Genomic DNA, 25,837 nt, shown 5'->3' with positions numbered 1-25,837 from the left:
TTGAAGTTTGTACCTTAATGTGTCACTACTTTACAGAGGTAAAAGTAGCTTGAATTTGAACTGGGACTGCACGGAGGTGCAGGGGTTACCTCTGTTGCCTCACAGCAACAGGGCCCGTACATGCGTGGGTTCCCTCCAGGTACTCTGGCTTCCTCCCACCACCAAAGACATGGTGACTGAATTGGTCAAAGGTGTGAGTGTGAGCATGCCTGTTTGTCTATGCATCTCTCCCTGTGACTGACTGGCGCCTATCGCCTTATGACAGCTAGGATAGGTACCAGTGACCCCAAATGGGTAAAGTGGTATAGAAAATAGATGGATGGATGGACAATTTGAACTTCTTGGGGCATTTTTATCGTGCTTCTCTGTGCAAAATCATTTCCTGCCCCTAATCTAGAGTTCTTCGCTGTTTTGTGACATCATCTGTAAACAACCTGTTGCGACTTGCTTGGACTTGAATTTTTGCAGTGAAACTGCAATGATTTTATAAATGGATTTTGTAAAAAACAACCATGTTAGGACTTCAAACTCTCAGAAAGAGATCAAATGGACATTTTTTATGTATGGGAACTTCATACTGATTGACAAAATTGTGAACAGGTGCAGCCCTAGCTTATACTCCTGCTCTGAACCACTGACCCCAGCCTCCTTACAGCCAAAACCTCAGCAACTTTCTCAGCCCAGAAAACAACAAACAGCATTCAAAAGCAGCAGCCTCTTCATCAGCTTTCATTCTTTTAAAAAAAGATCCTAAAACTGCTGCCATTTTAAGTGACAATACACATTATTATTGCAATATTAATCTAACAGGGATCTTCAAATATAATTCAATAGTACAAACCGAGACATTTTCAAAGGCCAAAAGCTGAAGCTTAAATATTAACATTAGAAATATTGCCCTTTAACAATATCTGAATAACTCCGGATCTTTAAAATTATGACTTTTAACACAGGTATTTTTCTCTCAATATGCAGTCCTGATCAATCCTGATTGATGCAATAGGCAACACTTTACAGTACAGTTAGCTGTGGTAGCTTGGCTGATGTTGATTTGTGCTCCTAGTCCTTGTTACCAGAGAGAATTAGTGACACCTAGTGGTGGTTTTGGCAAATTATAATTAAAAAGAGCAGATTTAGCTTAACAGTAATGAATTAGGACTTTAACGGGATCTTTGGTCAAACATGCGCCTTCCTGTGTCAATGAGAACTATATTTATGGTAAAATTATTCAGACCCCTCTAACGCCAGAGAAGAAAATGGTCCAGGAAAGATATGCAAACTCCAATAGTAAAAACCTGTGTCTAAACAACAGCAATGTGCTTTGTAATTCACTCACTATCTTTCTGCTCATGACCATGTGATTCGGCCTTGAGCTGGGACTTTTTAGACCATCCCTTCATGATTCAGAGTCCAAATCCCAACCTCTCTGTGGTGCGAGTGCGTTTCTCTCCGTTTGTATGAGTGCACATTATTTAACTCTCAGCTGGAAGTGGCAACAACACCAGGGTGCTGTGGAATCTAGCTCTGAGAGAAGTACTCAAGGACGAGGCGGAGGTGTCCAAGGCGGTCTTTGAGTGAGGTCAGGGACAGGACAGTGGTTTGATACGCTGGGTCCAGCTGGAGGACGGAGAGCAGCCACCAGCACCAGGCCGGACCATTGGATGAGGCCTAGAGGACAGAGGAGAAGAATAGAAAGATTCAAACATGGTTATTATGGTAATGATTAAACTTTATTTGAGCTCTGTTTAACACCTTGCATTGACATGTTTTACTCATAATACATTCATCATCATTTTCCTTTTAAAAAGTTGGTTGGATTTCTGTTGCAGGGACGTGAAAAACACCTGTTTCATTTTAATCTATTAATGCCTCATTGGATGTTCACCATCTTATAAAGCAGAACAGAGCAGAGATTCAGTAAAAAATGTATTGAATCGGTAAATATAAATCTGGATAAAATAGTCAATGGTTTAATATGGACCTGCCTCACCAAGCTCTGACTCAATAAGACCAATTTTCTGCTTTCATAACAATAAAGATAAGACCAGAAAGTGTGACCACATTCAACATGTACAATGTTCTTTGCAGACACTTGACATATCACATAATTACACACTCTCTCTGCAACACCACCCACAAGCTGAGTACCATGTTGTGACATTTATATTCATCTTTAAGTACATAAGTATTGACCTCCCCCCATCTTCCTGCATGCCTCCGTATCACTTAGTACACTGGGAAAATGTTCAGCCCAACCTACTTAGAGAAACCTTGACAACTTTTTACATACATTGTTTTTGTAGATTAGCCTGATAAATCTTTGTAAAAACTACTACTCTGTTTTAGTTCAAGAACAAAAAAATCAAAGTGAAATCACTTACATTTTCAAGTAGATTCAACAAGACTAATCTTTGTTTGACTTATTTTTTTCTTTGAAATACATGTGAGTCATGTAAAAATGACCCAGGCTTTCAATGCAGTTTTACACAATAATCTAAATTATATAATTTATGATTCCCTCCAACTGGTGGTATTCATTACAAACACCTTTAACAATGCTTGCAAAGGGAGTATCTGCACGTGTTCACACCTTGATTTTACCTCATTACTGAACCTATCCAAGAATAGTCAAATTTTTGACTATAAAAATAAGACAGTCAAACTCACTTTCAAGAAGTACTATTTTCACACATGGTGCAAAAATGTTGGCTATCAAAATCAACAATAATCCATGAGAAAGATAAACAAAGGAATCCCAGCAGTGCTCTCTGTACAACAGTCAACATCTAAAGTCACCTGATCACATTTAAACATATCTAAACACTTAGAGACGCTCTGCCCCAGTGCATCATGGAAAAGTTCTGCCTACATATCCCCAGATTTGTTTCCCACCAATCTGATCTATCATCACTGCCATGTCTTCAGTTAGCAGTTCATCTATTCTTGACTGTTAGAAACGCCATTTATCACTAATTTGAAATACCCACAATGCATCACATGGAGCATTTATTCATGGATAATGTAGTTTTTTGTAGTTTTGAAACACAGAATGAAACTGAGTAAAGGTAACAAAGTCAGGCTTAGTTATGTGGATAAACTTTGAAAGATCGGCTTACATTACCTAAATTATTCTTGTTTAGGACAAAAAATCCCAATGTCTTGTATTTTCAACAAAAGAAACTGACTACAAAATTAGGTGTACTTATTTCAAAGTAAAAAACTTGTATTTTTATTACTGATATCACAGATTAAGTAAAGTTACATTTACTTTAGTCCAGATTAAATTTCCTCACTGTATGTGTCTACAATGAGAGACAGGTTGGACGTGTGTGCTTTTCCATAAAAGATGAGGACATAGATGCAAGAAGTCATGAAGCGAAGGTCTACAGAAAGAGGTTCTGAGTTTCAGTTGAATAAATCTGTTTAATTTTGCAATAAACTTTTCACACCCTGTTGAAGCCAAAACATTCAGACACTGAGATGGCTTTTTAGTGTTTGTTTAAATAGTAAAGACTTCTAGCACCAATTGGCAGGACCTCTGTTGAATTAGGTCAGTCACCTTAAAGGGGTTAAATATTTGTGCAATTTTTTGTATTACATTACATATTTTTTTATTTAATTTATATTATTTTGTAGAAATCTGTTTTCACTTTGACATTCAAGAGTTTTTGTGATTTTTTTTGTGTAAGAAAATCAAATCAACAAAAGGGTAAAACATCCAAGAGGATGAATACTTATAAAAGGCACTGTATGTTTGTTTAAGGATGGATCTATTAATCTTTAAGCCAGGAAGCACTTAAAATGAGTCATCACTTCAGCAATGGACAGCATGAGTGACTACGATGTGACATTCAAAGCAACAAGTAAATAAATGTTTGCAGCTTCTGAGACACTGGTAGAGAAATGTGTTGAATTGAGGCCACACTAATGATGGCTTTCATTTGAAGCCTCTAACCTGAATGTCATCCTCCTTATCCGGCATGGGGCCATACTGCCTGTTGATCTGCTCACGAATACGGCTTCCAAGGCGCTGGTACCAGTCCTGAGCCTGCTGATAAACGCTGTCATGGAGACGCTGTAAAAGCTCCAACTCACTGCCGTCAACCTTGGAGAGAGAGGATGTATAGAGAAGGAGAAGAGTCGCAAGGAGAAAAAGAAAAAGATTGTAATATTGTCTGTGATTTCAAATGTTAGTATCCAGTAATGTCTGTGACACTGACCTTGAGGTCCTCCAGGTACTCTATGTCAGCAGTGTGGTATCCGTCCCTCAAACCTCTTTTTAGCACCCTGAATCTGCTGCCACCTACTGTGTCAACATAGGAACGCCCGTCAGGCAGCAGCTCCAGAGAGAGGATCTCCAACATGCAGCCGTAGTCTGCAAACCTGCAAAGAACATAACACAATTCCACTGCTCCATCAAATTACACCTAAACCTTTCTTAAATGTTTGAGTGAAGCATAACCGCTGTGAAACAATCAGAAAAGAGCGTCTTATTTCTCTGTATCAATGCTTGGTTCGTTACTACATGCATTCGGCCTCCATTCAATCTCAGTGTCAATCATCCACTACATGCATTCTCTCTCTCCCTCTCTGTTTCTCCACCAGCAGATTGGGATTGAAAACACAGCTGAATCTAAAAAGTGCTGTGTGCTGATAAGTTTCTGTTTTTTAGGGCTGTCAAACAGACATTTCAATTACGATTAAACTCAGAATTTCTATAGTTGATCACAACCCCCTTTTTGGTTTGATGTTGAAGTCTCACAATCTGCATTTAAAGCTGTTACTGTTTAATTTTAGATTTTTGTTCTTACCCTAACAGTGATTGACTTCCTGTTTGGATACAGACCCACTATTATTTGAAAGGAACTTAAAGTAGATCAACTCTGACATGAACTTAACCCTTTCTATATGGCCTATACATTTTTGGGGAAAAGGCTCTAACAGATCAGTTAGATAAGACACAGATCTAGGAAAAGCCTTCAAAATTAATTTTAGTTGCATATAATGTTCCAAAGAGCACAGTGTTCTCCATTATGCTCAACTGGAAGAAGTTTGGCACAATTGGGACACTTTCAAGCCCTGGTCATCAACCAAACAGAGCAACTGGTGGAAAAAGGCCTTAATACGAGAGATGACCAAGAACACAATGACCACTCTTAAGCTCCAGAGATCCGGTGTGGAGATGGGATAGAGTTCCAGAAGGAAAACCATCACTGTAGCCCTCCACTGATATGGGCTCACTTGGCTTCTATTTAGAGTTTTGTGAAAACATCCAAGCAGGCCATCTATAGAAAGGTGTGTTCATTTCCAAATCATGTCCAATCAGTTTAATTTCCTTAAGGTGGATTCCAATCAAGGTGTAGAACCTCTCAGCAAAGATCCAGAGAAATGGTGAGAGAAATGGAAGAAAAAGGGTCTGAATACTTACGTAAATGTGACATTTCAGTTTTCATTTTTAATCCATTTGCAAACATTTTTTTAAATTCTGTTTTCACTCTGTTGTTATGGGGTACTGATTATAGGTTCAAGAGAATAAAAAAGAATTTCATTGACTGTAGCATGAGGCTGGAGCAGAACAAAACTGATACATTAATGCTGACGGCCCTAGATTTTATGAATAATATTTAGTGTTATCATCACCATGAAAATACAGATAACCATGAGAATTTTCGTCTCTATAAATGTGATATGAAATTCCAATATTATTGTTTCTCTGCAGGAGAGCACACAAGGAGAAAATAATACATGAACGGCGTACCCCTTTCCATGCTCGTAACTGCACATGCCAAATTTCTTTGTGCCAGTCTCCATGCAGCGGCGCATCATCAGCCGATACCGAGGCTCGAATATGTGCAGGGGGCAGGGAACTCCAGGGTAGGCCACCGTGCAGACAAATATGGGAATATCCTTGGTAAGACTACAGTGAAGAAAACAAAAGAAATGCAAGAGAAGACAGAACAATGGGGACAAGGTGAAAGACATAAAAAAAGATATAAGGAGGAACTCATGAGAATACGGCACGATTAAAGCTGTCACAATAATCAAAAGTGTAAACTTTGAGAGGCGGGTTCATACTTGGACAGTTCAGCCATCTCAGCATCATGGACCTGTTTCCTTTCAGCCAGCTGCGTGGGGAAAAGGAGGGTCATGATTTCCTGGAGAAGAGCTGTTGTGTTGTACTTCCTGTTTTTAAAGTACTGGGAAGGAAAAAAGTACAGAGAGAAGCATTAAATGCAACATCATGATGCTTCTGGGCTATTAAGAACACAGCATACAGTATTTCAAATAATGACACAAAAATACAGCACAGATAAAAACATTAAAATATCACTTAGTTATGTTTACTAGGGATGTATTTGATTAGCTGGCTAAACAATCAAATGGTCTTTAACCCCAAGGCAAACATTGCTGAGCTGATAACTTTGATAGCATCTTGTAGGAAAAGCACTGTAAAGCACTATTTTGGTCCAGAAAATGGAAAAACAGTTGTATCAGTTTACTCTCACGAACATAAAGTAGTTCAGTGCGGTGTGGTCATTATAAAAAAAAAAATTAAAAATTCAATTTTGGATTATCCAAACTTGGCTATCTACTTCATCCCATCCTTGGAGGATGGCACTTTTTTAGTTGTTGTTGTTTTTATGCTTTGAACATGCACTTTAATTTACCCCCACCCCTACAAAAACAACTACCAACAAGACAGCTTAACTTATAATTTTCCTGCACTGGTGCTGTCCTGCCAAATAGATTATCTTAATGTTTAATATAGCCAAATTTAGCTTCTAGTGGTGAAGTTCATGTGCTAAAAACAGCATTCTCCTCTATCCGGTTCAAAATAGAGGTATGAAAGTGTCTGTGGGTGGTTACCTCTTGTAGTGGCTGTTTGCAGAGTGGACAGCGGAGGTTGTGGTCCAGACTCCTCTCTATGCATTTTTTACAGAAAGTGTGACCACAGGGAGTAGTGACTGGCTCAAAAAACAACCTTCAGAGGACAGAGGAGGACATACACTTTGTTTAAAACAGTCTGGCTTAGTACAGATATTTAAAATATTTGTAGAGTAGCTGTAATTCTAGTGTAAGTGTGCTAAATATTAACCAGAGAGAGAGGAGAACCAGCCTGTTGCACGACCGTCAAGCAGAAAAGGAAATGGGCGGCAATGAATTATTGATAAGAGCAAGAACAAAGGGGCACTGACCTAATGCAGAGAGGGCATTCAAAGTCTGACACAGTGAGAACAGCCAGAGTTTTCTCTCTGCGTTGACTATTTTCACCTAGAAATAAAAGAGAAGAAGAAATGTACAGTTTCAGTATGAGCAACCCAATGAACATATTACACAAGTAAGACTGGAGTAGGGCTGAGCCATTAGATGAAACATCATAGCTCAATACACAACATATATCTCTGACAAATGGTTGTCACAATACAAGACATATTAACTTAATATCATTTTTGTAAAAATAAAACAATATAATAAGTGCAATCCAGAATGCTTTGTGAGCAGCACACAGCACAAATTAAGTAGGCCACTTTAAAAGCCTCTGGGAACTTGGCTTGAAATGTAACAAATAGATATTTGGTACCAAAATTTAATTTGTCATAAGATTCCACTAAACTCTGAGTAAAAATAAAAATAAGCCAAGATCATAGTGCTGTTTAAGGCTGTGATACAATGCCTACAAAAAGCAGAAACATATTTCACTACTTGTGGAACTACTAGCACCAATTGGCAGGACCTCTGTTGAATTAGGCCAGTTACTTTAAAGGGGGTGAACATATATGCACTTATTTCATCTGATATATTTTTATTTAATTGACATTACTTCGTAGAAATCTGTTTTTGCTTTGACATTAAGGAGGGTTTTTTGAAATTTTTTTTGATTAAAAAAAGCCAAATTATATTGACCATGACTGATTTATAAAATCAATACAAGGGTAAAACATTCAAGGGGTGAATACTTTTATAGGCATTGTACATAGAGCTCTGTGATGTCTTACTGTCACCATGAACGCTGTGGAGGTGTGTGCATATGACTGTGTGTATAGAGAGCTCCAGCTGTGCTGTGCCCCCCTGTGCTACTGGTGCTGTTGTGGAAATGCACTGTGAAAACACCTACAGTTTTGGTTCAGAGCCCCCTGGTGGCAGAATAGTAGGATAAGATAGGCCAGTGGGTAAGGTGACCTACCCCCTGTATCTAGGCACCTGTGCAAAAGTTTCACCACATGAACATAGATTCACATGAAGAATGTGTCATTTTTATTTTGCTATGTTAACAGAAGTGCATAGGAGATGTAGTAAGTTGAAATAATTCACCTATCACTAATTTCAGAGCATTTAGCAAATCTTGTGATTGTGACCAAACTTTTAATGATTAAACTATCATTATGAACCAAAACGTGCTGAAAATGACATGAAGATATGTATGGTTCATGGTTAAGATAATGATGATGTGTTCCTGTGCGTACCTCTGCCATGCTCATCCTCCTTCCTCATCATCATCTCCTCATCCTCCTCAGCAGCAGGGAGGAAGGAAACAGCTTGGCAGAGACTTAGGCAGCACTCAGTACCCGAGTCATGCTTCACCCTCGAGCCCTGAAGACAAACACGTTTATCTGTTAGAACTGAAGGTTTATTTGCATTCAAACAGATCCTAAAGACAAACATTAGAGAGCACAAAAGGTGAGTCAACACTCTGCTAAACCAGTGTCAGCAGCTTACCTGGTGAGTCTCTCTCCTCCCTTTTCCCTCTCCGTCATTCCCATGTGGATGCCTGAGGCCCTCGGGGTAGGTTGGCCCCTGGGAGCCACTGAGGCTGGTGATGGGGCAGGGCTCTTTAAGGTACTCAGACACAACTTGCAAGATGCAGGACACCTCATCTGGCACTGCCATGCCCTCTGCCTCCAGGATCTGAGATTCAAATCCAGTTCAGATAAGAAAAGAATCATTTAAATGGGTTTGAGCTTGTATGGTACTGTTACAGCCTTTTGACTATGCTGATGCCACATTCACACACTTATGGAGTGCCCATGAAGAATTCCCATCAGTTCTAACGAATTCCATTCATAAAAATTCACACACCACTGATGCAGCAGTTGGAGCTGTTTCGAATTAAGTGTCTTGCTAAGGACACTTCAACATGTGACTGCAGGAGCCTGGATCAAACCCTCAACTTTCCAGCAAAGAGACGACTGAGTACAGTGCTTAAGAAATTAATTAGACCACCACCCAAAGCACAGTTTATGCTAGCTGTCCTAAATTAACAGCCTTAGTAATTACCAGAATCATTTTTTTTGTTCCTGTTCTAAATGGTAAAACATTAAGAGCTCACTTAAAATTAAAAAAAGTCCGCATTAAAACACTTAATGATGCTGGATGACAAATAGGGAAAGACGTAACATGTTCTCACAGTGTGGTCAAGTATGCTATGGAGTCAACTGCCAAGACTGGTGCTTGCAAGATGAACCAAGGAAGAGGCAGGAAATGAAAGTTAACTGGAACAGATGTCTGACACCTCAAGATTTTAAGTACTAGAGACGAAAAGAAGACCACTGCTGACCTTCAGGCAGAGATGAATGCTTCTAAATCAGAATCTGAGAAAATCTCCAGAATGACCATAAGCAGGTGAATGATGGAACAAGGCTTAAAGGGAAAAGTAGCTGTTAAGAAGCCATTATTGAGGCATGCAAACATCCAGAAATGCCTCAGATTTTCCAGGGAGCACTAACACAGGACTGCTGATGACTTGAAAAAGGAACTTTTCGGTCAGCATCGTTACGTTTATGTCTGCAGAAAAGCTGGAGAACGTTTTGATGCCAGATGCACCCACAGTGAAAAAGTGTAGAGATTCCACTGGTGTGGTGTTCCATTTGTGGAAACAGCGTGGGCAAAATAGTGAAAATCTACACTATCATTGACAAGAACATCTAGCACATCGTAGTGCATTTTAGAATCCCTTCTGGACTGAGTTTGATTGGTCATGGGTTTATACACCAACAAGACAATGAGCCCAAACATACTTCAAAGCTGTACAGAGACTATTTGACTAAGATAAAAGAATCTGGAGTACTGGAACAAGTCAAAGTCTGGGTTTAAATACTATTGAAAAACAAAAACTTTTGTTTTTTTGAGATTCAAAGATTGATCTCAAAAAAGTTTCATCCAAAGCACGTCTGTGGGGAAAGCTAGAAATTATTTAGAACTCAACAGCCAAAGAGACTGTCTATACAAAAGATTACATTTTTTTTAGGTATTATGTGCGAAAAAGGACTATTTAGTTGTTTTGGTTTGTTATTTGCCAAATAAATAATACAATTTTATGTTTCAAAAATAGTTTTTGAAAGATTTCTAAAGTATCCATGTTTCTCATTTTTATGACAGGTGGTCTAATACAGGGGTTCCCAAACTCCCCAGCCTGTGACCCCCAAAATAAAAACGTCAGAGATCAGGGACCCCCACCGCCCCTGGAGTCAGTCAAAGCATAGGATGTTGCACAAAGCATCATGCAGAAAATTTAGGAGTTTTTTTGCAAATTATTTTCATTGAAGCCTATATCTCTACGGTTTTATCTGATTTTGAATTCATTTTAAGAAAAATTTTACAATAATGGATAAAATATGCCAATTCAAATTATCTTGATTTTTTTTTAAAACATCCTGAGACCTCCTGTCAGCCCCCCCCCAGGGGCCCCGACCCCCACTTTGGGAACCACTGGTCTAATACATTAGTTAAGCACTGTATATAAAGTTTTAAAGGATTTTTTTTTTTTTTTACTGATTTTTCACTTCTAACACTGGCGTGCTTTCTGTGTTAGCACACAGCCCTGCAGTCTCATACCTTTCTATTTAGTAGTTTAACAGCATGTCATAAATCTGACGTAGGTTCTTCAGAAACATATGATCTGAAGTCATCCTTTATGAAACTTAGTCATCAGACTACATTAAGTTCTGTTCATGATGTATGCAGCTGCAGAGATGTTAAAGTCTTCTAACTAAACATGCTACACTTGTTTAATTGTGCAAAAATGGACAGCCACTGTATTAAATTCCACATCTTAAACTGTCAGTGAGATAATCAAACCTTCTTGATCTGGCTCTTTGCAGGAGCAAAGTCAGCTTGTAGATTTAGGCAACGATGGAACTGGACGAGGGCCTCCGCCTGCTGACCCATTTCCAACAGCACATTCCCTTTACGAAAGAAGCCCTGCACAAAGAAAAGAGCTAGATCAGCACATCACTGCCTGTACGTGTGAATGACAGCCCTGAAGCACAAGAGAAAACCTATGGATGGCTTCAAATGGTTTACATGTCATCATGTACAGTTAGAAGCAAACACTATGATAGGGAAACATAACTAGAACTTTTAGAGTGATATAAAACAGCCCTGGATATAAAATCAGACAATATAAAGCATTCTGCACAGTCAGCATTTATGCTTTTTGCAGTGAGCCGCTCACTGGCATCAAGTGATTAAATGACATAATGACACAAGTAGCTGTTTGCATAACGTTGTGAATGACATAACATCAGTTACATCAAGGCAGATGTAATCGCTTTAAGGGGGTCAGCCTTTAACACAAAGTTTAATTTAAAAAAAAAAAAAAAGATACATTAAAGGAAAAAAAAAAACCTTTCTTTTTGGTTTCGTGCCATGACAAGGGTGTTACAAAACCAAACAATGGAGGCAGAACTGTACTGGTGTGAACTGGCAACCTTATATTTGTGCTGTTGATGATTAACTTCTACAGACTGATATGCAGAAAATAAGCCAGATATATAAACCATTTTCATTTTGTGGGCAGTGCCATGAGAAAGTTCTGAACCATCCTGACACCTTCTCCAATCATTGGATTGGTGGTACTGTGGAATGCAATTATCTTAGACCAGAGATATTACTACACTAGTATACGCACATCCATGGCATGGACGCAGCATGCACGTGTGGTGAGGCGGTGGAGAGACAGAGATGATGTGAGCAGGGCTGTCAGAGGGTTTAAGAAATATCAACGTCAAAAAAAAACTAGCTTACTAGGAAGTTTTGGGGGCGTGTTTCCCCACAAAATTGTTTTAATTACCCTTGGCTAAATATGCCTCTTTTAGCTTTTTTCCCCATCATTGTTCAAGATGGAAATTCTGATATGTACTTTCCAGTTCAAGGTATGTAGAATTAACTTCACCAATATGTGGGGATGGGGGTCAGGTGACCTCCCCCCGGAAATTAAGAGCTTCTAAAGCTTTATTTCATGTATTTTTGTGTATTTTTGCACCAGTTTTACTCAGATAAACAAAATTAACCGTGGGTTTTGAAGCACTCACACACATAATCAATAACTTTTATCGTAGGTCTAGGTTGTTCTCTTAGGGTTGTAATATATCAAATTGCTAGGGGAAAATTAAGTTATTTCAGGTGTACAACTTAGATTAAGAGAGATATTAACTTAAATGAGATCTCCATCTCGTTCTCTGCCCTTCTCGTAACATTTTTCATGCAACTAGCTTTTTGGTCCAGTTGAGCACCAGTTTTAATGTAAAATATATATTTTTAGAAAAGCTGATTTCCTGAAACCTGTGTTACTGAAACCATCTCTGTAAAGGAAAGACAAACAGCCTAAAAAATTAAATATAGTGGATATTTCCTGGTTTATTGATGTATATTTATAAGATTTTACATATGTATATGTACAAATATGTATATATTATATAAATATACATTTTATATATGCATACCTACATGTACATATGAACCTAAACTATAAGCTATGACCATGAACAATCCATTTTAAGCTGTGTCAACTGAACTTTGAACAAGTTCATTTTAAGTATGAAGCTACACAGCGCTGTTGATCATAATGTTTTAACTTATGTTTCTGAAATTAAGTTGATTTGCCTTTTGAGAGCTTCAACCCATCCCGGTGAACCACCTGAACGATGCAGGTCTGGTCCCTTTCTGGATGAAAACATCCCATCAAAATGAATGGAGGTAAATGGGAAAGACTGGGCCATTTGTGATTTAAAAGCTTTTAATATGAAAACTGTACACATTTACAGTCATTGAGACTCCAAATCCAATAGTTAGTGGTTTATGTATATGAAATAGGACATTTTAGAGTAAAGATTGGCATCTTGAAATTACACAATGCCAAAAGTTTTAGGTGCATACAATATGTATATGTATCTATGTTAACCGTGTTAAATGAGTTGATTGTCAACTTTTAAAACATCATTAATACGCAGGTGAACGGAAAAATCAGTTTATAGGCACAGACTACAGGTCCTATTGTTGCAGCACGATTATTAGCTTAAGTTAGTAGAAACAAAGTAATTGTCCAACATTTGACCACTAAAATCATCTCTTGTTTCAGCCCAGAGAGACAGAGCTCTTCTTTTACCCGCCCTCATCGATTATAAACTAAAAAATGTGGTAAATCATGGCTTATTAATCATTTCATGTTCAAACGCAATGCAATGGTGTTTAATGACTTTGCTGACTGCTGTTCAAATACAGAGCTTGCTTTATTGAAATGGGGATGCAGTCACTCTGGAGAGCGGGAAGTGGCACTGCACTGGTTCTATCAGTTGGAGGAAAGTAAGGTTGCTAAAATTTTGCTGACAATGATACAACTTCTGACAAAGAAACATATTAAGTATAGTATGGAGAGAACAAATGCTGTTAAAAATGAACTTTTTATCATTTGCAAAATTATCAAGAGGTATGTATCACTGATGGTAAAAAAAAAAAAAAAAACTTTTGTACTCAAGTTTATTTCAGAACCTGTGCGTTTTTACTTTTACTCGAGTAAAGGAGCTGAACCAGTACTTCAACTGTATTAGAATCCTGCTTTAATAAGAAGGATACATGACATGTTCAGACTTTAGAAGCATTTTATTAAAGGTGCAGTGTGTGAGATTTGACATATTAGCGACATCTAACAGTCAGATTCCAGTGTAGCGTGTCAATAAAATTACTATATCGCGAATATCTGAGTATAAATTATGTGGAAGTTTTGAGCGAGCATGCATTTCTCGCGGGAGTTTTGCTTTTCCCATTGTCCCTGAATGCATCTCTCACAACAGAGAGCTGTCCTTCGTCCATCCAGAAAACTCTGCACATGCGCACATGTATTTTGAGAGAAGCAGGGGACAGGAAGGTAAACAGAGCAGCGTGGTGAGTTAGCAGCTAGTTATGCCTTTTAGATGCCTTTTTAAGACGGACATTGAGAAACAGCGTTGGATCTGCAGCGTTGAGCAGTGTTCAGCTTTGAAAAGAAGGAGGTCTAACTCATGCGGTATTCATTAAAATACGCCAAAAGATGACTCCGAGATAACGGCGGCAGCAACACAACACGTCACTAACGACATGAGCCCAGTGTTGTTGAAAAGCCAGAATTGAAAAAATCTCATAATGACACTTAACCCAGAATACAAGATTTGCCTGGGTGCAAACATTTTGCTGAGTACTCCCTGCCAAAGTCGTACATGTCAGAGAGAAGACGGTCCAGCAACAGAAAAATATGATCCCCTTCTCCACAACAATGGAGACTTATCTCAGCCTAACAGTTTAAAACAATGACAACGAGGGGTTAAAATGTTCCTGCCTCCAGACAAGCTTTTTCCCCCATGATCACACAGGAGAGTTTATTGAATAAGGTCTAAAGACGCTCTGATCTCATGAACTTGTCAGAAACTGGTCCAGCGCATTCAGCGCATCAGTACAGATAGCGGACTAATATAATCACAGCTGTGAGCCTGAATAGTGGACTAGACTGCAGGGTTTTGGCCTGAATGGTGGACTAGACTGCAGGGTTTTGGTCTTCATGCAGGATCAGTGAGTTTTGTGTAGGTTTGCTTCACCCTTAATGAGGAAAATAATCATTTTATAATCATCAATAGTTAACATAACACAGAAAACATTTCAGAACTTTCTATACACTGAAAAATACTGAGTATTTTATGATTTTATGTATTTTTGATTTATAAGTAAAAGATTGAATGAAGCCCTTTTCAAATAAAACTGCTAAATTTGACTTTATATTGATTTTTACTTTCTGCATACAATTTTATGAAATATCCAATAGAACAGTCTATTTTAATCACCAAACTTGTGCCATTTGGGGCTGAATTAAATACAGCAGCTGAGAGGCCATTTCAAACTATCGCGATATATATCATTTATCAGGATATAGCTAAACCCCCCCCCCCCCACACTCCCTGGTGGTAACCTTGACAATCATTGGAATTAAAAAATTTGTATCTGTTATTTAGACCCCTCTGTAGTACTGTGGAAACATGGGAGTTGCAAAAATCCAAGATGGCGGAGTCTGCGGAGTGGATCCTTCCTATGTACTCTGTGAATTAAAGAGTCCATGGAGATTTCTGCAGTTTACTCCAAAGAAATCTCCATGGACTCTGGAGCGCCATGCTGTTTTTCAGAAACTGTATTATATATATAGAAATAGTTCACCATGCAGTGTGAACTCAGTAAGAAGTTACATAATGGATTTGAATGTATGTATCGTTGGACCTTAACAGTGGGTTATGGTTTCCTGAGCTGTAGTCACTGTCAGCAACATTTAGACAAAACAGACACTTAACATCTGTTATACCTTGTGGAAAAAGTCAAGGCAAACAAACCTACTGGCATATACTGGTTTATAATTTGCCCTCATGTCCAAGACTCTGACAACAGAGATTTTCAGCTTTTTTTTTTAATTGGACCGTCATCCTGCCCAGTGTTGTGATTTAAAAGCCAACTGTGTTAGCCAGTGACTTTCATTGAATGTGTCTCTGGTTTTCATCATTAAAACTAATGTTAAAAACAACCATACGTTCTATCCAGATCTTCCATACCTGCAGGGTGAAGACCAACAGTGTGAAACTGCTGCAGCACATTAAATGAGCTGTTGTGACCAAAAAAAGAGCCTCAAACACTACACAACCACCATGAACATAAATGTCTACACATGTTAAAAATAATATTATAGAATTTCTACATTTTTTGAAATCATTATTTTAAAGTTCAACCAAAATTTGATTCATACACCAATTATTATATTTTTTTCTATTATTATTGTAAATTTGTACACTGCTTTGGCAATGCAAACTGATGTTTTCCATGCCAATAAAGCTTGCTGAATTGAATTGCAGAAAACATCAAATGTTCTTTTATTAAAGGTAGGAGGAACATGTCCTCAAAACACCTAAACAAAGAGACATTCATTATGAAATCTACAATGTCATCATGGTCTGTAACTACAACAACCACATTGAGCTTAAAGTCACCAGTTAACACAGTCACTCTTCAGACCATGACACCTAGTCAGCGGCAAGAACATAAAGAACGGCTCAACAAGATGCGAGCTATCAGAAACAAGTCTGATGGTGAACCGATCTTGTTAGGTTGGGTTAGTATGAAAGACATTTTCATATTCGGCACAACTGTTTCATAACATGCCTAGGCAAGATTGCCCCCCCTTCTCCTCTTCCTTCGCTGGTCAATTGCAGGTCATGCTCCCCCTTATGGACCACAGACGTGTAATGCTCTACAAGAGAAAGCCCAAGCAGGTTCAGCTCCATTTAAAGAAACCTGACCAGAAAGCCCACAACAGAGAAAGACGATATTCTAAAAGGGTTCACCCACTGCCTCCAGCTGTTTCAAAGGTAAAAATGTTAAGAAAAAAGTCTACACGCACATCCAAACCAAGGTGGGCAGGTGCTGAGCCGAAAAAGAGACTGACAAAGAACAGTAGGACATCTTGCACACTGCAGGGCTCCAAAAATACAATTATTTATTGCACCACCGTGACGTTTTGAGCAACTCCGCTTGAAACCTCACGTTGGTGCGATGAATAGTTGTATTTTCGCAGCCCTGCAGTGTGCGAAAGGTAAAAATGTTTTAATAACTTGATTACTCTGGTTTAATAATTATCTAAATGGTTCAACGATTTTTAAAGTTCATTTAAAATGATGATTGCTAAAGCTCAAAATTGCAGCGTGCACATGTGATGTGCAGAGGAAAAGGGTGTGAGGAAAATGAAAAAAGATATAGGTGGTAGCACAGTGCCTTGCATGTGTTGGCAGCATGTTTTGCAGTGCTAGCCTACTGGCTCTGTGTTATTAATGGCAAACATATGAATGGATATCAGAGAATTTTGAATGGAAGTAACCCCTTAACTGAACTCTTGGGTCAAGTGTTCTTAGATCAAGGCCTGAATCCCTAATGTTTAACCACCAAAACTCGTTATGTAATCAGCTGTTTATGTTATAACGATGTAAATGACTTGTAACACTGCTTCTGCTACTGAAAATAAATGTCAATGCTTTTAAGAGGGTCTTCAACACTTGTATTCTATGTTGATGTTTTCACATTCCTATTTTGACATCTTAAGGCACCAAAGACATTTCCTCCCAGGAATCTGACCCACTTCTCCATGTTCCTCTCCACTCACTTCTCCTGTCTTTCTGCCATCAGTACATATGCGAATATGCATCCTCTAAACTGGTACGCTGTTTTTAAGTAAAATATTCCTGTCTCATACCTCGGTCCAGTTAGGACGAAGGCAGCAGAGGTAGTCGAGGTCCATCAGAGCGTCGGAGAAACACATCAGTCCCCAGTTAGCTTCGGCTCTGTACACCTTTAAACTTGGATCATCTGGGACTGAGAGAAGAAAGAAGAAGAGGAAGTTTACCAAGGTTTTCTGTGCTGTGGTCTTAGCGATTAGAATGTATTTACACACCCATCTGTTGAACAAACAAAACTTCAACATGCAATGACAAGCAAATGAAAGGCTGCAGCACTGACAGTTCAACTTTGTTATGAAAGTGAGGCAAACACCTGAAGTACTTACCTGCTATTCTTACTAGTTGCAAGTTGTGCCTGATCAATATGCGATTTTTGTCTGAGTCAATATTATTGTAAATGTGTAATAATACAATTTCTATATGCTTTTTACAATGATTTATTTAGATTTTCATTAAAAATATCAGCTGAAAGCAAATTTACCTAGATAAAGTTATCAGGAAAAAACTTGAAGTGCCACCTGGTGGTTATACAGCTCAAATCTTATTTCTTTAACAATGTAGTTGCATGATTTGTAACAGACTTTGCATTACAGATTCTATGTGCATGACGATCAAATTGATGCATAAGATGATGAACTTTGACCTTCCAAATCTAATCAGTTCCCCCTCAAATCCCTTAAATGCATTCCTAAAATACTGTGCTCACAAAATTTTAGGTCAAAATTACTGTGTACTTAAATCTAATAAGTTCATCCTACTGTCAGAGAGGACATTTGAGATAAAGGTTGTTTAAGGGAAATAAATCATGTTTTTTTACTTTACATTTGAACATTTTAACCTGATGAATGAAGGCTTGGGTGCCATGTCCTTTGGTGGTGGGAAGTAAAAACCAGTCTCAGACCCATCAGGCCCGGGACTACACTGAAAATCTTGGGACAATGGATAGCAATATAGCACTCGTCTGCCACTTTGTTAGGTACACCTGTTCAACTGTTCCTGCAAAAAATATTTAATCAGCCAATCACATGGCAGCATTAAGGCATGTAGACATTGTTGAGACGACTTGCTGAAGTTCAAATCGAGCATCAGAATGGAGAAGAAAGGGGATTTAAGTGACTCTGGGTGTGGCATGGTTGTTGGTGACAGATGGGCTGGTGTGAGTGTGTCAGAAACTGCTTATCTACAACCCACAACCATCTCTGGGGTTTACAGAGATAGATTCAAAAAAGGGAAAATATCCAGTAAGTAGCAGCAGTGTGGACAAAAACGCCCTGTTGATGTTAGAGAAGTATGGGCAGACTGGTTCGAGATGATAGAAAGGCAACAAATAACCAATCGTTAAAACCAAGGTTTACAACATACCATCCCTGAAAGCACAACATGTGTAACCTTGAAGCAGATTGGCTACAGCAGCAGAAGACCACACTGGATGCCACTCCTGTCGGCTAAAAACAGGAGACTGAGACTACAATTCACACGGGCTCACCAACATTGGGCAATAGAGGACTGGAAAAACATCTAGTCTGATGAGTCTTGAGTGGCATTCAGATGGAATAGTCAGAATTTGGCATAAACACCATAAAAGCATGGGCCCCTCCTGCCTTGTGTCAATGGTTCCAGCTGCTGGTGCTGGACATTTTTTTTGGCACACTTTAGACACCTTAGTACCAATTGAGCAACGTTTTAACGCCACAGCCTACCCGTGTCTTGTTGCTGACCATGTCCACCCTTTTATGACCACAGTGTACCCATCTTCTATTTCCAGCAGGGTAATGCACCATGTCACAAAGCTCAAATCATCTCAAACTGGTTTCTCGAATGTGACAGTGAGTTCACTGTACTCCAGTGGCCTCCACAGTCACCGGGTCTCAATCCAATAGAGCACCTTTGGGATGTGGTGGGACAGGAGGTTCGCATCATAGATGTGCAGCTGAAAAATCTGCAGCAACAGTGATGCTCTTGTGTCAATATGGAACCAAAATCTCTGAAGATTGTTTCAAACTTCTTGATAAAACCATGGCACAAAGAGTTAAGGCAGCTCTTAAAGGCAGAAGGGGTCCAGCCCAGGACTAGCAAGGTGTACCTAATAAAGTGGCCAGTGAATGCACATTTAAGAACCACTTCATTTCATAATGTTTAAACTGTTCATTGATCTAAGTATCTGATCAGCCAATCACATGGCAGCAACTAATGTATGTAGGCATGTAGACATGGTCAAGAAGATATGCTGAAGCTCAAACTGAGCATCAGCAAGGAGAAGAAAGTGGATTTTTTTAATGTGCCATTGCTGTTGGTGACAGCGATGTGGTCCGAAAATTACACAAGCTGCTGATCTCCTGGGATCTTCTCTCCATCCCAACTTTTTCTGGGGTTTGCCGTTAGGGCCATCTGATACCGATTTTTCAGGGACAATATCGATATCAATTATTAGTACTAGTGCATGTTACAGATAATCATGCTTGGAATATTATGCATTTGTTATGACAAACAAAATGCATGTAATGTGGCAAAAGTAAAACTGCATGTGTAAAAAATGATGAAAATAAACAATTTAGCAGTAGCTCTGACAACATGAGAAACAGCACAGAACACAGTAGCAGCACGAAGACAGGAAGTGATGCCGTACACTCCCTGTGTCATTGCCAACCAGGCTCTAGCATTGATTGGCTTGTAGTTGTGTGACATCAAACCAGTCAGATAGTGTGGGCAAGACAGTAAGTGAGACTGTAGAGAGTGAAAACAAAATAAGAGTGGATGACACACCTTGCAATGGAGCCAAAGTAGCACACTTTTGAATAAATTGATTTTGGCTGATTATCTGCAAAATGAATTGCTGATACTGGTAATTGGCTAAATGACAAATCTGCATCAATAATTGGCCAGGCTGAAAATCTGTCTACCCCTAGTGTACAGAGAATGGTGAGAAAAGGAGAACATATCCAGTGAGCAGCAGTTTTCTGGGCCAAATACGATAGCACAATATGATGAGCCTTGAAGGAGAGAAGGACCAGACCTTGTGCCACTCCTGTCAGTTCAGAACGGCAAATTGAGGTAAGAAAATTGGACAGCAGAAGACTATAAAAATGTTGCCTTGACTGACAAGTCTTGGTTTATGCTTGATATTCTGGGTTATTTTTATAACCCAAATGCTGGTTCAAGGGTGTTGGGTCACAGGTTGAGTAGCTTTGACCCAATGTTAGATTAGAAACAGTGACCCAGCAAAATTGGTTGCTTAATGAGTAGGAGAATGGAGGAGAGACCCTGCAATTTTAAATTAGGGGGGTGGAGTTTTCCCATCATGCCTTAAGTGTTAGATGTGTTAGATGGATTCATATGTGTTATGATGTTGTGTGTTGTACAGTGACCATTGTCAGGATTCCTTTGCTCATGTTTTTGTTTCTATGTTAAACACTTGCACCATGAGTGAAGCCGTCCACTGAGTTTGTCACTTCCTGACTGTGGAAGGGGTTGGCCTACAACAAAGAAGTCAATGCAGATTATATAATCCATGTGCAGCCTACCTCTGCATCTTGCCCTTTACTCGGCACATGCAGCTGGCAGGAAACCTTGGGGAAGACTCAGAGTGCACTGGATGGATTGTATATATCCTGTCTGGTCTGGGAATGTCTCAGGATCCCCCAGAAGGGGTCCGAAGGTGTTACTGGGGAGAGGGATGTCTGGTTTGATTTGCTCAGCCTGCTACAACTGCAACCTGGTCCTGTCATTTATTCATTTTTATATTTATTTACAGTTATTTATCTTGTATTCTTACTTGTACTTTTGTATTTACATTTTTGCCCAACAACCTGACAATTTTCACCCAATTTTTTGGACAAAACACAACCAAAGTTGTTGGGTCAAGCCTATAACCAAACCCCAATGAGTTGAAATAACTCAGGGTGCAGTTGATATCCTTCTGGACCCAGCACTGGGTTACAAAAATAACCCAAATTGTTGTTGTTGGTTTTTTTTTAACCTAGCAGGAGTGTAGGGTCAGAATTTAGCGTAAACTCATGAATGTCTACAAGACCACTGACAACTATGACATGTTCAGAGCCATTTAAACCCTCTTTTTTCCCCTATTCTGATGTTCGCTCTGAACTTCAGGACATCATCTTGACCATGCCCACATCCCAGAAAAGCTTGTAGGCTGCCTTGTGATTGGCTGATTATATATTATAGTGAATGAGCAGTTGAACAGGCATACCTAATGAAGTTATAAGTCAGTGTTTATCAAAGAAAGAAGAATGGCACAGTTCAAACTCCCAAAATGACATAATGCAGCATGAGCAGAAGTCCATACAAGGTTTGATGCTTATGAGTCAATCCAGATACTAACATGGAAATAACCATGATTATTAAGAAAGCATGTGATCTGCCAGTGATTAACTCTTACTGTATATCAAGCAAAAAAAAAATTCAACACATTTGCTGCCAAAAACTGTGCTTTCCAGGTTCCAAAAGTCACCATTACCTAAGTACTGCTGCTATAGTCACTTATCATGTGTTTCCCAGTGCAAACACAGTATTTGTGCTTGGCAGTGCCCTAATTATACAAAACATATAAATCTAAGTAAAAAGAGACACAGCCACAAACTGCCAATGACATAAGAAAAAGCTGCTGTGCTTAAATCTGTCGGGAGATCATTACACAAGAACCAGGAGAGCTGGAGCAGCGAGGCAGCAGTGTTTAATTGGATTGGCAGAGACGGCAAACATGAAGGTAATTTAATGGAACGCTGATTCACTTCAGCACAAACACTCCTACGATCCCATGGACGCCTACTGACTACATGCACTTATGTAGGGCAGAAGTTGTTTCTTCTTTAACGTCCTCGCTGTTGCCTAAAGAAAATAAGGTCAGGTGCAAATACGTCAAGTGCTGAGGCTCAGTAAGTGTGCAGAGAGGTGTTTCTGAGAATCAAAGGCATTTAGCTGTGAAAATATTACAACACATGCTCTCGACCAAGCCATGCTTTTGTAACCATGACTAGACAGCAAAACAGATACAGAGAGTGTCTAAAAAGGTGCATTTTCTCACTCTTTGTCCATTTTTTCAGAATACAGCTGCTTCTTACAATATGTTTGAATATTGATTTGCAATTTTCAGACTATTTCTCCCCAAGGAGCACTACATTTTCAGGGCACACAACATTCATATCCATGCAAAAAGGCTTCTCTAACACATGTTTCAGTATCTTTAGTTGGTGTAGTAATAACTATGAGTTTACAAATTTCCACCAACATTTGAGAACCTCTGGTGTGCCATGGTCTAAAGCAGGGGTGTCAAACTCAAGGCTTGGGGGCCAAATCCGGCCCGTGGTAAAGCTACACCTGGCCCACAAGATCATATCCTATACTTGTTATAACTGGCCCTAAAATATAAGGTCTGCAGATTATATCAAACATCCTTAAATCATAAAAATGTGAAAAAATTAAGAGTAAAAACAATTAGATTAAAAAGAATTGTGGGAAAAGTAATTAATTTGTGGTTTCATTTCATATTTTCAATTTTGCATAGCACAATTATGATTTCAGTCCATTATTTGGACTTTTATTAAATATTTTGAAATTATACATTTATCATTTTGATTTTTATCTCATATTTTGACTTTGTCAATTTATTATTTTCACTTTTCTCTCATATTTCAAGCCTTTCAATTCATAATTTTGAATTCAATAGTTTCGGCTTTTTCAATTTTTAATTTTCATTTTTTATCTAATATTTAGACCTTTTCAGTGTAGAATTTTTGACTTTTTATCTAATGTTTTGACCTTTTAAGTTTATTATTTCAACCTATAATTCAAATTTTGACATTTTAGGTGTACCATTTTGAAGTTTAAGTCATATTTTTGCCTTCAAAACATGATTGTGACTTTCTTTTTTATGTATTTTCAAGGCATTATTTTAATATCTAATTTTGTGTTTTGACCTTTTCAACGTAAGTTTGACTTTTTATCTCAGATTATGAGCCTTTTAACTAATCATTTTGACTTTTTAATCTCAAAATCCCTTATCATCAGTGCTATTTTTTTCCCCATAATTTATTACTGGTGAAAATGAGGTGAACAGTTTGGTTAAATGTGGACCCTGTTTGGCCCTCAGGTTAGACCTTAATTAAGAATCCGGCACACTCTGTGATTGAGTTTGACACCCCTGGACTAAAGTGAAAGTGTTATCCAGAATATGTAGTCTATAGATATAAGTCTTTCTTTGGCTTCCCATGCCATTAGTTTACTTTGCTGTTTGGCCCCAGTGGTCCAGAAAGCACAAAGATTAAAAATAAGAGGAACATCTGGAGACTGTTTACTGACCCAGTTATACATTCAGGTCAACAGTGGCCTCAGACAGTAGATAAAAGGGTCCCACTGCACCCCTCCCCTTCCCGTATCTCACTGCTGTAGCTACACCTTCTGACGGTGTCCTGAAGTGCAGGATGGGATGCTCCATCAGTCACCACCACTGCGCACCAGCCAAGAAAACTGTGAGCAGTGCGTGAAAGTGTGACTCCAAACTGTCTGCCTCCTGACTCATGCGCTATGTAAGATGTGTTACTGTGAGACCTGTGGGTAATCGTTTAACTTTTGTACGGTGTGTACAGTAAAAGTGACCCTTACCTAAGTTCAAGCCCTCGTTTGCGATGCGTAAAGCTTCCGTAAACTCGTTGGCTCTGAGCTTCTCCTGGATATGGCACTTTATCTTCGTCTCTTCGGGGCAGCATTTCTCAATGATGCTGATAAGAAGCACGTTGTTCTTCATGCTCTTCACCTCGCGTTGTTTTAACCTCTCTTTGCATGACGGGCATTTGGACGGGAGGAAACCCCCGACGCACCTCCGGCAGAACGTGTGACCGCACGACATGGTCACCGGCTCGCACATCAAGAAGAGACAGAGCGGACACTCCAGCAGATCCATGGTGGATGGGTTATGTCACCAGAACAGCGTCCTGCGGGACGATTTGGTGCTTTTTCTTCGTCAAAGCAATGCGGGCGTATCAGCTGTTCTGTAAAGTACTGCATGGACCACTTAAATAACACGCTGACAGCTGGCGATACTGTAAATGTACCCCTTACTTGATCACCTCTGCTCGAACCACATTGCTTTCTGTCAAGCTTATCCGAAAATGCTCACCTCGCAAATGTCCCTCAATACATCCATTGAAACGACCGATTTAATAACACAACTTAGTCTTTGGCTGGGGGCACATAGCGTCTTCCCTTTTTGGCAGGTTGTGTAAAGAGAAGTCAGCCTCCAGTTCACTGCGACGATCTCCTGACCGCGCCAAACTCCATGACCGCAACACGAATCTCACAATAGCTGCACGTTACTGTTGTCTTCTTTTAGTGGTCCGTGTTCGCTTTTAACCCCTCTAGCGACGTCTCCACGACCACAAAGCTGGGTTACTGTGTAACACCATTACATTACATAAATAAAGACCACGTGACAGCAGCGTGCAAGCCGATTGGACGGGATGATGGCTTTCCGCCCTGTTGTGAAACGCAAGGATGCCGAGTTTCATAACATAGTTCCTGCGACAAAACTTTTGTATTTTTTACTCTGTTAAATTATATGTGTTAAGGCGAGTCTATAGCCTTGTAAGACATGCCAAAGAAAAAATAAAAAAATCTAACTCGATGGTCTAGCTACTGAAAAAGACCTCACAGTGAAGGGAATCCCAGCAGCAGACAATAACGAGTCACCCGGTGGGTGGGGCGAAATAACTATGACATAAACCCACCTACTTGTATCCTAATTTTTTAACTTACACAAGAATCTTTGGGTCGCTTAAATGAGCTGTTTCATATTATTTTACCACATACCAACTTGAGCAGTTAATGGGATACAACTGTTTCAGTATTATGGTAAATTATGACAAAAAATCAATGCAATTTTATGCATTTCAGAACAATCCTGCAGAGTAGATGAGTGCTTCAAACTCAAATGAATGTTCTACATGGAGCATGTCACGCTAAGTTTCATAGAAACCTACCAAGGGCAAAGTAGGGTGTCCACTCATCTAAGAAGTATAAATTTACTGAGATTTAAAAACCTTTTAATCATCCTACAAGGACAAATACAAGTAGTGCAACAACAGAGGGCATTATTTGATTTATAGTTTGCTGAAATGAAATTGTAACCCCTTTCTTCATACAGCAGTATGAGATTTTTGCTATTCGTTTGTTTAAGGGATGCACAGATGCATAATCTGCATATCAGTACCCGCAGATCTGAACCCATTAAGTTATCCTCCTGTGACCTGAGACCTTGTTTGGAATGCATTTTTAGTTTCTCCAAGTTATTTGGGATCAGTAGGACCTGACAA

The 25,837-nt window shown here is 39.1% G+C and overlaps 1 protein-coding gene across 1 annotated transcript; it reads right to left on the bottom strand.

Annotated features, from left to right (window-relative positions):
* Nucleotides 1-542: 542 nt before the first annotated feature.
* Nucleotides 543-24,967, bottom strand: lonrf1 (LON peptidase N-terminal domain and ring finger 1). Its single transcript, XM_041797423.1, has 12 exons — nucleotides 24,132-24,967; nucleotides 17,531-17,649; nucleotides 11,077-11,199; nucleotides 8,719-8,907; nucleotides 8,466-8,592; nucleotides 7,197-7,272; nucleotides 6,868-6,982; nucleotides 6,076-6,197; nucleotides 5,759-5,917; nucleotides 4,221-4,383; nucleotides 3,956-4,105; nucleotides 543-1,668 (listed from the first exon to the last, which is right to left on the bottom strand). Exons 1-12 carry the CDS (start codon nucleotides 24,427-24,429, stop codon nucleotides 1,519-1,521), a joined length of 1,791 nt encoding a protein of 596 aa, XP_041653357.1. The 5' UTR covers nucleotides 24,430-24,967; the 3' UTR covers nucleotides 543-1,518.
* Nucleotides 24,968-25,837: the final 870 nt, after the last annotated feature.

Source organism: Cheilinus undulatus, linkage group 10 (assembly GCF_018320785.1).
Source record: "Cheilinus undulatus linkage group 10, ASM1832078v1, whole genome shotgun sequence".
Classification (NCBI taxonomy): Eukaryota; Metazoa; Chordata; class Actinopteri; order Labriformes; family Labridae; genus Cheilinus; species Cheilinus undulatus.
Note: the sequence above shows the minus strand (reverse complement) of the source record. Positions and strands in the feature narration are given on the sequence as shown.